The 13,188-nt window shown below is 50.8% G+C and overlaps 2 protein-coding genes across 5 annotated transcripts; one reads left to right on the forward strand and one right to left on the reverse strand.

The window, feature by feature from the left end:
* The first annotated feature begins 4,862 nt into the window (after positions 1–4,862).
* Positions 4,863–7,455, forward strand: LOC120712447 (malate dehydrogenase, chloroplastic-like). 4 transcript variants are annotated; one of them, XM_039998231.1, is made up of 2 exons: positions 4,863–5,099; positions 5,843–7,455. In XM_039998231.1, exon 2 carries the CDS (start codon positions 5,845–5,847, stop codon positions 7,042–7,044), a length of 1,200 nt encoding a protein of 399 aa, XP_039854165.1. In that variant the 5' UTR covers positions 4,863–5,099; positions 5,843–5,844; the 3' UTR covers positions 7,045–7,455. The 4 variants fall into 4 exon arrangements, with proteins under 4 accessions (XP_039854165.1, XP_039854163.1, XP_039854162.1 ...); XM_039998229.1 differs by having other exon boundaries at positions 4,864–5,200; XM_039998228.1 differs by having other exon boundaries at positions 4,865–5,099; positions 5,839–7,455.
* A 1,470-nt stretch (positions 7,456–8,925) lies between these two features.
* On the reverse strand, positions 8,926–10,407 carry LOC120712449 (ribonuclease 1-like). The gene is made up of 2 exons (XM_039998232.1): positions 9,895–10,407; positions 8,926–9,565 (listed from the first exon to the last, which is right to left on the reverse strand). The coding sequence occupies exons 1-2, from the start codon at positions 10,147–10,149 to the stop codon at positions 9,140–9,142; spliced, it is 681 nt and encodes a 226-aa protein (XP_039854166.1). The 5' UTR covers positions 10,150–10,407; the 3' UTR covers positions 8,926–9,139.
* Positions 10,408–13,188: the final 2,781 nt, after the last annotated feature.

Below are 13,188 nucleotides of genomic sequence, written 5' to 3' on the forward strand. Positions count from 1 at the left end.
TGAGCGCAAGAACCAATAAAAACGGAGCTATAAATAAAAAGATATAAGCGTTATAGGATACAAGGGTTTATCCGAAATACTGCACAAATAACAGGGATTAAATTGAAATGGGCGTACTGTAGCGTGAACAGTACCACCGAAAACTTGCATGAACATGTTCCGGTGTGCAGCGCTCCGGAATTAGGATCAAAACAGTGATTAACAAGGTATTCAGGGGCTACAAGGAAAAATTAGCATGACACAGAAAAGTTGTGCCGCAATAACAATTAAGGACAAGGTCTGAATTGCAAAAGTGCATGTGTACAGCAGCCCTCACGTGGATGTGTTGGGCACTGTTCTGTGAACTCAGTCTACGGATTCCATGGACCAGAGAAGAGTGAACTGCGGTCTACGGTGAACCAGGTCCACACGAAGGGGTATCTCTTGATCTAATATGGATCGTAGATCTTAGATCCAAGAGCTCACAAGCCTTCTTCTACCTCTGGATGGCAACGAACGTGACTAGAACATGTGGAACACAGACTTCATGAACGCACCTTACAGAGGCTCCCTACTCCACCCTAGATCGATCTACGCTCCACGGAAAATGCCCGGAAGCGGCAAAACGGAAAGCTCTCGGCATGGGGATCTCACCTAGGTCACTGGAGAGAGCTGCGACGGCGCGGGCTGATCGCGGGACGTGGAGAGCTCGAACTGGGACTTCCTGGGACGGCGACCACGAGCGACGTCGAGTGGCGGCGGTTCCTTCTGGCGGCAAGGTAGACGCAGAGCTCGCGGAGGTGGTCACTGCAGAGGCTTTCCTTTGCTAGCATTCAAGAGCACGAGAGATCATGGTGAGATGGGGAAAACAGAGAGGATGACGGGAGAAACTCGTTTTCGGGGCTAACCGGCGGTGGGGGTCCTCGGGATGGCCGGAATCGAGGTCGACGGCAGCGGTGACGATCTGTTCCGTGGGCAACGACGTTCCGACACGGCACGACTAGTGATGGACTCTGTTCCTGCTTCCTGGGCGGTGGCGCTTGCTTTGGCGAGGTGTTGTACCGGTGGCCGGTGATGGCTTGTTTCTGTTCGTGGTCACGCAAACAGGACTGGGTGGCAGTGGTGATCTGATCGGCGACGTGAGGCATCGAGAAACCAGTAGCAGGTGGAGTGCATGCAAGGCCAAGGGCACGCAGGGCTTGCCGGCCTCGGTTAGATGGGGGCGCAGGTCTGTAGGGGCGGTTCCTGGGGGCGTTTAAAGAGGCGGTGCCGGAATCTCAGCGTGTGTGATCAGCGGGCTGCAGCGGAGATCACGGCGGCGAGTTCGAACGGGGCCGGTGCAAGGTTCTGAAAGAAAGGATTGGCGTGGGGGCCGGTTTATCAGCGTCAGAAAGGAAAGGGAGGCGGGCCGGACGCATGGGAGCGGCCGTGCTGAGGCTTGCTGGACTGCCAAGTGTTGGGCCTGTGCGGGAGGAGATAGGCCCGCGCTGCGCAGCCATTGGCGTGCGTCCGCTGGTCACCGACAGTGGGGCCAAGCGAGCAGGGGGTGGTGTCGCTAGTGCTGCCGCTGCGCGCGTCTGCTGGCAAGGATTGTAGCTGCCGTGTGGGGCCGAGGTGCTGCGCGCGCGGGGTGAGCTGCTAGGAGAGGTGGGCCGGCGCCGCGTGAGGAGGGAGGCTGGCTGCTGGGCCACGCAGGCGTCGATGATAGAGGCAGAAGGACGCGCTCGCATGCAGGAGGGGAGGCGCGGTGTGGATGCCAGGTGGGGACGCCTTGGCAGTTGAGGTGCGTGCGGGTGGTTCGCTGCGCTGCAGTTGGGCTGGCGCCGTTCTGCTGGGCTGCCCGCGGGAAAGGAGAGGTGGGTGCTGGGTTGCGCGCGAGCGTTCTGGGCCGGGGGAGAGAAGGAAAGGGAGCGGGCTGGGTCGAAGCAGGGTTTGGGCTGGTTTCGGGTTTCCTATTTTCTGGTTTTTCCTATTTCCTTTCTTTTCAAACTTCACTCAAACTAATTGAATTCAAACTCCAATTTGAATTCAAACCCTATGCACTCAACCAAATAAAACAATGCACCAGCATGAATGCAACAACAGGTTGAACCTAAGATAAATTTTAATTACTTTATGAAGCAAAAAAAAATAAATTATAAATGCAAGACTAAGCAAATTAAATCCTAGAAAATTAAATAGAGCCAATTAAATTTATTATTAAAGCAGAAAATTAAATTAGGGTGTTACAACGGTCGACGGACACGGGAACGACGACGAGGCCTGGGACGACCCGTGGCTGTATTCGTACTACACACGGTTTCCGAAGTTGTACACTACCTGACGCAACTGATCACGCTGCCTCGACCATGCCTCTGTCTGCTCAAACTGGGTCATTGGGGATCCGGCACGTACCCTCGTCAAGTAAGTCGAGCAGTCCGTCTCCATCATGTTGCAAAGACGAAGCTGCATCCATTCAGTAAAGGTACAGTTACAAACACTTGAATGCATGTACTCACCATGGACATCCATCATTCACACACTTCACCTCATATTCTTTACTGCCAGACTTTACGACTCTGAATTCTCGTTTCAATGATATTGCCCATAGTCTCACAGCATCTTTTATGGCTTCAATGTTTGGATATGTTGCACCTTGCACTACCTCATTCCCTCTGTACTCCCACTCCTGATTTCGTACATCTTCTGCGACATGACTGCCAAAACCATGCTCCTTTCACTCTTTTGGCAATAAGTACTGCTCGTCATCAGATGAGCCCTCATATTCTTCCATCTCTATTACGGATTGGTCTTCTGCCTCCATCTCGTCCACAATGCTATGTATCCTCTCTCCCTCATCAGCAAGGCCCTGTGGTCCCATGTTTTGGTTCCCTGTCTCTTCTGACTCATCTTGCTCAACATAATTGGTCTCTCTTTGAATACTCGGAGTTCCTTGATCTGCACAATGTTGGATTTCATTTTGTGTCTTCTCCCGGATTTGAACAAGAATGGCGAGAGGCCACCCACGCTCTAGAGCTGCTTGCATGTACTTCTGCTAGTCATCAGTGCTGTGTATCATCATCAATTCCCATAATTCACTTTCTACCTCCCAATTAACAAGAGACTGGACGGTGATCACATGTGTCAACGAATCAACACGGAACCCACGCTGCAGCCACTTACATATGGAACCAAAACTCCTTTCCAGAGGTTTATCTATGGCGCTAGATGTGCACTTAAAGTCAGAAAGATCTACTCCATTTGGCCCATACATAACATTGTAGTCACCATAAAATACTTGAAACTGCATCTTGCTCGACATATCTGTATATCACATAATACTTATCGATTTATACTCTTTACTTCACTACCTTATTCAATAATTCGTAAAAACTAAGTATGAAATTCAACTACAACGTATAAGTATTCATAACTACGTGATGACACTCAAATTCTATACTGCATAGGCCAAATTCTATTCTAAATCATAATTAATTTATAAACACGTCTCTAATAGTACTGCAATTGTAATAATAAATGCGTAGTACTAATTTTCTAAACTAATTTACTACTACGTAACTACAAACTAAAGTATCATTAAACTCCTACTTAAATGGTTCTACTATAGCACTAATTAAATTAAATTACTCACCCCTACTTAAATTACTCCTACTTAAATGCGTAGTACTTAAATAGAAAAATATATAAACTAAATGTACTAACCTGCAGATCACAAGTGCTGAATCCGGCAGGGCTTCGCCGCTTCCCTTCTCCTCACCCCTCTCTTTTTTTTTCTGGATTTTTAGTGGAATTTTCGGGCTCAAATGAGGAGGGAAGGGGGTTGCATCTTATATAAGGGGGCTTACCCCGGTCGCCCGCGGAGAGGGCGACAGGCCCCCCTGTCGCCCGCGGGGGGCGACAGGCCCCCCTGCCGCGCCCGTGGGCTGGGCCCAGTGGTCGCCCGAGGGGGGGGGGGCGAAAGGCCCCCCCTGCCGCCCGTTGGGGGGCGACAGGCCCCTTTTTTTCCAGGGACCTCGTTGCAAATTTGATAAAAAAAATTACACTTAGGGCCTGTCGCCCTATGGGGGGCGACCGGGGGATATTTTTGAAATATTTCAAAATGGGCATATATTTTTGAAATTTTTATTTTTAAAAAATATAAAAAAGAAAAAACGGCAACAGAAGACCTGCCCGTGGGCTCGAAAAAAAGAATCACGGCCCAGGGTTCACTTCACTCAAGTGTTTACACACTTCTGGGCCGCTGGGCCGGCAGGACTCGAAGCCTGGCCCAGGCCCACGGCGACGGGCTCGGCCAGCGAACGGAAAATATGATGCGTTGGTGGGCTTGGTGCTGGTCTCGGAAAGCTTCTTCTGCACGGAAAGCCTCTACTATTTTCTGAGCCGCACGTAAGCGGAAAGCCCATCGGAGCCGCCCGTTCCGCCCGTGGAGGGACACGCGGGCGGCGGGCGCACCGCGCGGCCTGGGAAATATCGACGGGACAGGACGTCGACGGGAGACGCGTCCCTCTCGGCTCCCGCCGGCCGCACCAACCGACCGACCAAAAAAATGTGCCGAAAAAGCAACGGCGTCCTGCGCGCGCGCGTGCGTTCCACCGGTGCACGGCGCCGCCACGGTCGCGTTCCGGGGAATATCCCGAACCCGCCCCGTTCCGTTCCTCCCTGGCTGGCTCCACCGCTCCACCAACCCCCTCTCTCTCCGAGGTCCAAACACCCGGCGCACCAGGGCGCCCCCCCGCTCCGGGCCTCTCGCGCGCCCGGCCCACCCCCTATAGGCGCCGTGCGCCGGGTCCACGCACGCGCGGGGCAGGGGTTTCCAGTGGGCTTTTTTCTCTCCTCCGCTGGCGCTGGCGGATCCCCCGCCGTTGTTTCCTGGGCCGCAGCGTCGCCATCGCCGTCTCCGTCGAGCCGCGAATAAAAAGCGCCGCCGCGGGGCGCCCCTACTGCGACCCAGGAGCCCACAGGCCAGAGCGCTTTTTTATTTCTCCTCTGCCGCCGCCGCCTCTGGCCATCGCAGCTGCTCACGAGGCTCCCGAGCGCCCCCGCCCCAACGAGCCAGGGAAAGGACTCGGGTGCCTTCAAAAGCAACCCCCCGGCCAGCCGAGGAGAGCGCGCGCGCGGAGGTAAGAGCAGCAGCGACCCGGCCTGTCATTCCCCGTCCCCCCGTGTTCCTTCTCCCGTGAGGTTGGTGGATCCCGGACGCGCCCGTCTCGCTGCGCCGCAGGTCGGATCTCCCGCCTCCCCCCGATTTGGTCTGCTTGTTCGCTCCCCCCTCGTCCTGGGACGCGCGTAGATCTAGGTGGCTCCTGCTGTGTGCCTGCACGCGGCGGGGGAGGCTTGTCGTCCCGATCTGTCCGAGTGGGCCGGATCGGATGGGTGCCGCCATGACATGCTCTGATAGCTATAGCTTGCTTGTTCGTTAGGAGAATATGGCTTAAAGGGCTACTTGATCTAGCGTTCTAGCTCGGATTTCTAGTGATAAGTCGATGGATTCTGTCTGATTCCAATTGCGACGGGTCAGGCGTAGGATGCTGTTCGCGCTGAAATCCGGCCATAGATGCTTCCCTTGCATGATCCGTTCTGCTCGTCGATTCACGCTGTGTGCCCATGTAATGCTCCCCGAGGTCCAGATAGAGTGTGTGCTCAGCTATACTATTGATGGTTGGGAGATTAAATTTCACTGTGCCATCCGGTAGCAAAATGATACCATGCTCAGTTGTTCATTGTGACCGATTTTTTGCTGTTCTAGACTTATTGCTCAAAACTTAGCATCTGATTTTACAAGTTACTGCTCTGTCTATTAGATATATGCCATATCAATTATCAGCTGTGTATAAATCTAACAGAAGTTTGTTTCTGCAGTCAGACATGGCGTCAACTGTTACCTTCACCTCAGTTAGTGCTCAGGCGGGGCTGATCCAAAAGCCAAGGAACAATGGTGTCACAAGCTACTCTGGTTTAAAGACATCATCATCATCATCTGTAAGCTTTGGATTGGAGTCGTCATTCCTCGGCAGGAATGCATCCCTCCGGGCATCTGTCGCTCCAAGGATTGTGCCGAAAGTGGCGTCTGGGTCTCAGATATCTCCTCAGGCATCTTACAAAGTGGCCGTGCTTGGTGCTGCCGGTGGAATCGGACAACCCCTAGGCCTTTTGATCAAGATGTCCCCTCTCGTGTCAGAGCTGCATCTGTATGATATTGCAAATGTCAAGGGTGTTGCCGCGGATCTTAGCCATTGCAACACACCTGCTCAGGTTCTGGACTTCACTGGCCCCTCGGAATTGGCAAACTGCTTGAAAGGTGTGGATGTTGTTGTCATCCCCGCTGGAGTCCCAAGGAAGCCGGGCATGACTCGTGATGACCTCTTTAACATCAATGCAAGCATAGTCAAGTCACTTGTCGAGGCTGTTGCGGACAACTGCCCAGATGCGTTCATCCATATCATCAGCAACCCAGTGAACTCCACAGTGCCAATTGCTGCTGAGGTTCTGAAGCAGAAGGGTGTCTACAACCCCAAGAAGCTTTTTGGAGTTACCACCCTGGATGTTGTCAGGGCCAATACATTTGTGGCACAGAAGAAGAATCTCAAGCTCATTGATGTTGATGTCCCAGTTGTCGGTGGCCATGCTGGAATCACAATTCTTCCGTTATTGTCGAAGACCAGGCCATCTGTCACCTTCACAGGCGAGGAAACTGAGGAGCTGACGAAGAGGGTACAGAATGCCGGGACAGAGGTGGTGGAGGCCAAGGCTGGTGCAGGGTCTGCTACCCTGTCCATGGCCTACGCTGCTGCTAGATTTGTCGAGTCATCTCTCCGTGCACTGGCTGGTGATCCAGATGTTTATGAGTGCACATTCATCCAGTCCGAGGTTACTGATCTGCCTTTCTTTGCATCAAGAGTCAAGCTCGGGAAGAATGGTGTTGAATCTGTTGTTTCTGCTGACCTCGAGGGAGTGACTGAGTATGAGGCCAAGGCGCTTGAGGTGCTGAAGGCTGAGCTGAAGGGAAGCATTGAGAAGGGCATTGCGTTCGCGAACAAACAGCAGGAAGCTGCTGCGTCTGTTTGAAGTGGGTGAAATAAAAATCCGCAAGAAGAGAATAAAGGGACAATGATCCAGAATCCACAATGGCTTTTAGTTTTGCAGCCTAGAATTTTTTGTGTCGACAGTAGGAAGATGCTCCAGAAGAGCTACAATTGTGGCTGTTGTTAGCTTCTACGGAGTAATGATTATGATTACGTAGGTGGGGGCTGGATGCCTCCCAAGTTATCTGTTTCTGAACCAGTCCCTGTTTTAACACAACCCATAAATTTTGCTCCTTTTCTATTGTGGTTGTGTCTGTAGCTTGTTGGAGTTTACAAACTACCAGGCAGCTAAAAAAAATAAAGCATTTTTACGAAAGCGATTTGTATCAAATACTTATTGTGGTTGTGTTTGTACTGTCTTGTTGCCTGTTGCTTAATGATGCAACTTTGTTTCCTTGCCCACTTATGCTATTACTTTTGACAATTACGTGTGGAATTTGTTAAGTTCTCCCTGGCAACAGGGACGGCTGGAAACTGGCATATGTCTTGGTACATCCGGAGCTCGCAACCAAGCGTGGCAAACCGGGTAGCATTCAAAATTTTGCCATGATGTTGCTTTTCTGTTTTCTCAGACAGAGACTTGAGAGTCTCTGCCCTGTTTTTCTGCTTGACAGTCGGGCGTTTTCGTCTGTTCTGTCGAACCATCTTGTAGCTTGGACGGGAAACCTAGAAATGGAATGCCTGCCCGTGCACGCCATGGTTGTGTCGACAGCCACAATTGCGTGCTTCTACTTTGTGACGTAGCTTGATTCAACGCCACTGATACTGAAAGATCAACGTTCCTTTCAGCTGCTGAAAGTTGGTGCCGAGGTTAGGAGAGGGAAACCACAGTTGATGCATTCTTATTTGCCTCAATCTACCAGGCATCGCCGTACATGAGCATCTAACTTATCACATGAAAACGATTTCCCCTTATTAAGCTATCCATTGATTTCTCAGTGTGAAAAAAAAATTCAGCTTGACATGTTTACATCAATTCAGCACCGCACAATATACATGAATTGGCTCGATTGCTTGGCAGCACTTGTGCACTTCTTTTATTGGCAAAACTGACCGTGAGTGGAGAAAGGACACATTACAACATCGTCCTTATGCAGAGATTGCAAGCAGAAGGACGTTCTTACAAACTACCAAAGAGCTAATAATTTTTTTTCTTTCTTTTCGAATTGATCTTTGCTGTCGTTTCGCCTGCTGTTTAACCAAAAAAAATGCACTGCTTCGTTGGGTTCCAATGTTATTTTCTTTTTCTTCTTTTTCATGTGCGATTGTCTGATCTGGCGACATGCGACAGAGACGGCTGGAAGGTCTGTATGTGTCCCGGTAGATTCTCTAGATTCCGGCCGGAAGCTTTCATTTGCAACAGAAACACCAGAACTGGAACAGAATAGAAAGGTACTGAAGATTTTTTCCCCCTCCTTTGGATTCATTCACGCGTTTCCGTCTATTCTGATTATTGGCCATCATGTGCACCGACGAGAAAAAAAAGAATAAATTTGGATCTGTACTATTAAAAAATCTCAAAGTTAAATATATACTATCGTCATCTCATTGACATACGAGGCTCACATGGGTCACAGTGGTATATATGTAACTTTTGGATCTTTTAATGGTATACATATCTAATTTTTTTAAAAAAACACCTGGAAATGGAAACTCCTGCCCGTGCACGCCATGGCTCCGTGTTCACGGCCACAATTTTTGCATGGCGTGTCGTGTCGACAACGAGAGGCATCTGTGAACACACGCACACCTCACGGGTACGGTGTCACCTGTGAAGCTGCCGGATTAGCCAAGGCACCAGTGACATCTTGTAGAGAGAGACCAGTGCTGTTTGCAGCTGCTGAAAAGCAGGTAAGAAGACGTGTACCAAGAAAAAAAATGCTTTTCCTGAACTTATCAATTGATCTCTAGCATCAGCTCAAATCAAATACATGAATTGGCACATGAACACTTCTTTTATTCAATCAAAACTAAGTAGCTAACCATGAATTGGGGAATGGACATCCCATCGCCATCCTCCTGCAGAGAATGCAATCAATCAAGAGGAGGTCCTGGGACGGAACAGCAGCAGTCGGGAACTAGAAGGCCGGGAACTCGATCCTGCTGCCACAGGGCCGGCCGCGGGGGAGGACGGGGCAGTCGACGAGGCTGTCGCCGGCGGCGCTGACGCAGAAGTAGAGCTGGTAGAGCTGGCTGTTGCCGGCCTCGTCGCGGTTGCACTCGACGTAGGGCTCGAAGCCGGTGCCCTCGCGGATGGCGCCCTTGATCTGGGCCAGCGTGTAGTAGCCGCCGTCGGGGTTAACGCCGCCGGCGGTGAGCGCGCCGAGAACGCCGAGCTGGTCGCGGAGGCGGAGCGCCGCCTGGAAGTAGCCGTGCTCGTCGAAGACGTCGGCGGCGCAGGTGCCGTGCTTCTCCCACTCGTGGCCCCAGAAGCGGAGCCCGTCGTTGGTCGGGCACGCCAGCGTCGGCCACTTGGCGCGCAGGCTGCTCAGCAGGTCGCTCACCTGCAATGCACACCCCCGTGTCAGGCTGTCAGCGTGGCAACATCTCCGTGGACGATCGTGCCAACTGCAACGAATATTCGAATAGTACTTGCTTGGGGCATGCAGGAATGTGATTATTCTTTTATTTTGCAGATTATAAAGGCAGCTTTTTTATTAACCAGGATTACTGCAAATTCAATTTTATAACAGTAAACAAGAAAATCACTGATCCAATTTTTCTTCTTTCACGTTGGAAAGAAGACAGCGGGATGCATGAAACGCATGCAGAGCAGCAACGGCATGGCAACCGGCCGGGAAGAAGAACACGAGGGGCGGCGGCGGCGGCGCACCTTGGAGGGGTTGAAGGCGGCGTCGGGGTTGCAGTTCTGCGGGTAGGAGCCGTCGTCGCGGTTGGGCCAGAGGCCGTGGATGCCGAAGTCGGCCGCCGGCTTGCCGGACGAGGGGTAGCAGCAGCTCTGCTTGGTGTCGCAGTAGGACCCGGGCCACTGCAGCACGAGGTAGAAGAAGTCGTAGTCCTGCGCCGCCGCGCGCCCGGCGACGGCCAGGGCCAGCATCAGGATCGCCAGGGGCAGCCGCGCCGCCATGGCCGGCCGGGTCGAGCTAGCTAGGGATGGATTCTCGGAGACGGAAAAATTAAAGCCTGATGCTTCGCAGGGATGGAAACGGGGACGAGGATGGATTGGATGAAGGTTGCGAGGACCCGGGGTGCGGATTTATAGGAAACCTTTGGGGAGGAGGATCAGGGTGAAGGAAAGGTGTGGAGTCCACAGCAATGGTGTGCACGCGTCCATGGCGATGGCTATGGAAGTGTAGCACAATAGCATATTCGAATGTGAGAAGGAAAAAGAAAAAGAAAAGGAAATATAATCTTGCAATTCAAGGAGGGATTTATTGCTTGCTTGCTGCAGATGATAGGTGGTCGTGGAAGGCAAGCAGAGTCGCTGGGGCCGTCCAGTTGGAGAGTGACAGGTCAGAGGGAGTTGATCGAGCCCAAAACGCCGAGAGATGCGCGGGCGGGTGGTCGGCACGGATGAGTCTGACACTCTGAACAAACTTGCAGCGTATGTATTCTCAAGGTTTTAATCCATTTCTTCGGAGCCCATTTGCACAGATCATTGAACCAAAATTAATGAACGGATAGAAAATGCAATGGTTTCATCTGTTGTCGATATTTAGAGTGTGTTTGGCAAACCTCTTAGAGTTGATTCTCTGCTGAATCCAGTATAAACTCTGCCAAACAGTTTTCAGAGAGAAGTGATTCTCTGCTGATTCCGTGGAGTGAACTAAGTAAGAGGTTGGGAGCTGGAAAAAGGTAGTTTCTCTAGGTTTTTTGAAGTGATTCACTATCCTGATTTCAGAGTTTATGCTAGAGAATCAAAGAGAAACACTTTCAGCCGCAGAATCACTTCTCTCAGAGAATTAACTCACATAGAGAATCAGAATCAGATGGAGCTCTACCAAACAGTCATGTAGTACTTTCTTAGCATGAGAGGGCAAAACTATTACTGTACTTTGCAGAGAGTGTTGTCGAGCACCATGTTTGGTTTTGCTCGGAGCCAAACAAGGGTATCTAGTTAGACCGTAGTTCCTTGAACATCTTTTTTTTTCAGATGGAAAACTTGTGCAAGTTTCTTTTTTTTGTTGATCAATCCATGGAGATACAAGGCCGTGCTGCCGTCTAGGCCAGGGCGCGTCCATACGTATTGCCGGCAACGGCGTACGGTGAGCCCTCGCTGTCACGGTGGGAAAGCGCGAGGGAGCGGAGCGCGGCGGCCTCGCGTCCATGGTCCATCCATGTACATGTACGTGGCGGCCGGAGCACGGAGGCCGTCTCACTCGCTCGCCCTCGCCCGTCAACGGCTGAGACGTGCCAAGGAGTACAAGCCATGCCAGCATGTCTGAGCAAGGTACAAAATAGCCCGCTAATAGCTCGCTATTGTCCGCTATTAGCTTTTTAAGAGATCTCCCGCTACGCTATACAATATTTGTCCGCTATGTCCGCTATATGGGTTTTTTTTATAGGATTTAGTGATAATAAATGTCCGCTACTTCCGCTAAAGATGTAGCCAAAAGAAATAAAGAATCAATATAACTAGGGTGCACCATAGACAAAGCATCATGAGCACAGTTAGGCAGTCAAGAGACGTGTTGAGTCTATTTTAGAATGTCAGACCAATGATGCTTCTAATTTTATATGTATTATGGACGTATGGCTATGAAAAATTTGCTGAAATTGGTTGCATTACTGATGTTATTGGCCACATTATGCATATTTGTTTTGCAAACCGCTAAATGGATAGCTCCGCTATAGTTTTCGCTATAGCTCTCTTAGCTTTTTGGAAGGGCTTCCGCTAAACATCTTAGTCCGCGATTTTATACCTTGTGTCTGAGAGAGACAGAGACACAGGACATGGGCCGCCGGGCCGGGCACTACGAGAGGATTTCACCCCAAAACTGGCAGTAAAAACAACGCGTGCACCGCTGTTAAATTTCGGTGGCAGATGCTTTACATTCGGCAGCAATTTTCTACCGTTGGGAGGGTGAAAACTGCACCTGGCTTGATATTTGGATTGGACCATGAGACCCAGGATAGGATCAAAGCAAGCGACGACGGTGGAGATCGACCGGGCATGTCGCCGTAGAGGAACGTGGTCGGCTGTCGTCCGTGATCCAACGAGGATGGAGACGCAGCAGCAGGGTCAGGATTAGGTCCAAGTCCGCAAACACTTGTGACAGAACAGAGTGAGTAAAAACTACCGTACTGTGCCCCGCTGTTAAATTTTGGTGGCAGATGCTTTACATTCAGCAGCAATTTTCTACCGTGGTCCGTGGGGAGGGTGAAAATTGCACCTGGCTTGATATTTGGATTGTACCATGTGATCCAACGAGGATTGACACGCAGCAGCAGGGTCAGGATTAGGTCCAAGTCCGCAAACACTTGTGACCCAACGGAAAAGATGTTTGCTTCGTCTCGCTGATCTCTCATCCGAGACGCCAAGTCTGAAATTGCTTGACACCACCAAAATTCTTTTTTTTTTCTTTCAAAGGTTAGTTGAAGAAACGTTCAACGTTGGACGTGACATCGTTGCTTCGTGCTCCTTCTTTTTTGTCCCGGCTTCAAGTCTACCTCACAAGACAAACGACGGCCACTCAAAAAAAAAAGGAATTCATCATTTAAAAGCCTGATAACCTCTCTGATGAAAAGATAAGGTCTGATAATACACTGGAGATGCGATGCAGCTTGCGTGCAGAAAGGCGCCACTATTTGCTTGGCTACGAAAGCATCTCCCTGGCTAAGGGCACCTAACTGAGACTCCATCAGAGATTTTGGTCAAAAGAGCATGTGCATTTCGTCAGCTAACTCTGATCAACAGCAGATGGATACATGCCTGAAGAATCGAGGATCCATGATTGATGGCAGCCGAATCGGGAGGCATCAAACAGGAACTTCTTCGCGAGGATATTCCACTGTGCTCCGGATATGCCTGTCAGGGAGGAGAGGAAACAACAGATACGTGTCACGGGGTCACATCAGCGCAAAGCCTTCAAATCATTGGCCATACGCTGAGGTCGCTGTGTGCTTGCTTCCCTGTTCAGACCTTGGAGCCAATGGTGTTCAGTTC

Source organism: Panicum virgatum, chromosome 6K (genome assembly GCF_016808335.1).
Source record: "Panicum virgatum strain AP13 chromosome 6K, P.virgatum_v5, whole genome shotgun sequence".
Lineage (NCBI taxonomy): Eukaryota > Viridiplantae > Streptophyta > Magnoliopsida > Poales > Poaceae > Panicum > Panicum virgatum.

Coding starts and splice junctions, on each gene's coding strand:
- LOC120712449 (XM_039998232.1), bottom strand. CDS start 10,149: ATGGCGGCGCGGCTGCCCCTGGCGATCCTGATGCTGGCCCTGGCCGTC. Junction 9,566..9,894: donor CCGCCTTCAACCCCTCCAAG/GTGCGCCGCCGC, acceptor TGTGCATTGCAG/GTGAGCGACCTGCTGAGCAG.
- LOC120712447 (XM_039998231.1), top strand. CDS start 5,845: ATGGCGTCAACTGTTACCTTCACCTCAGTTAGTGCTCAGGCGGGGCTG.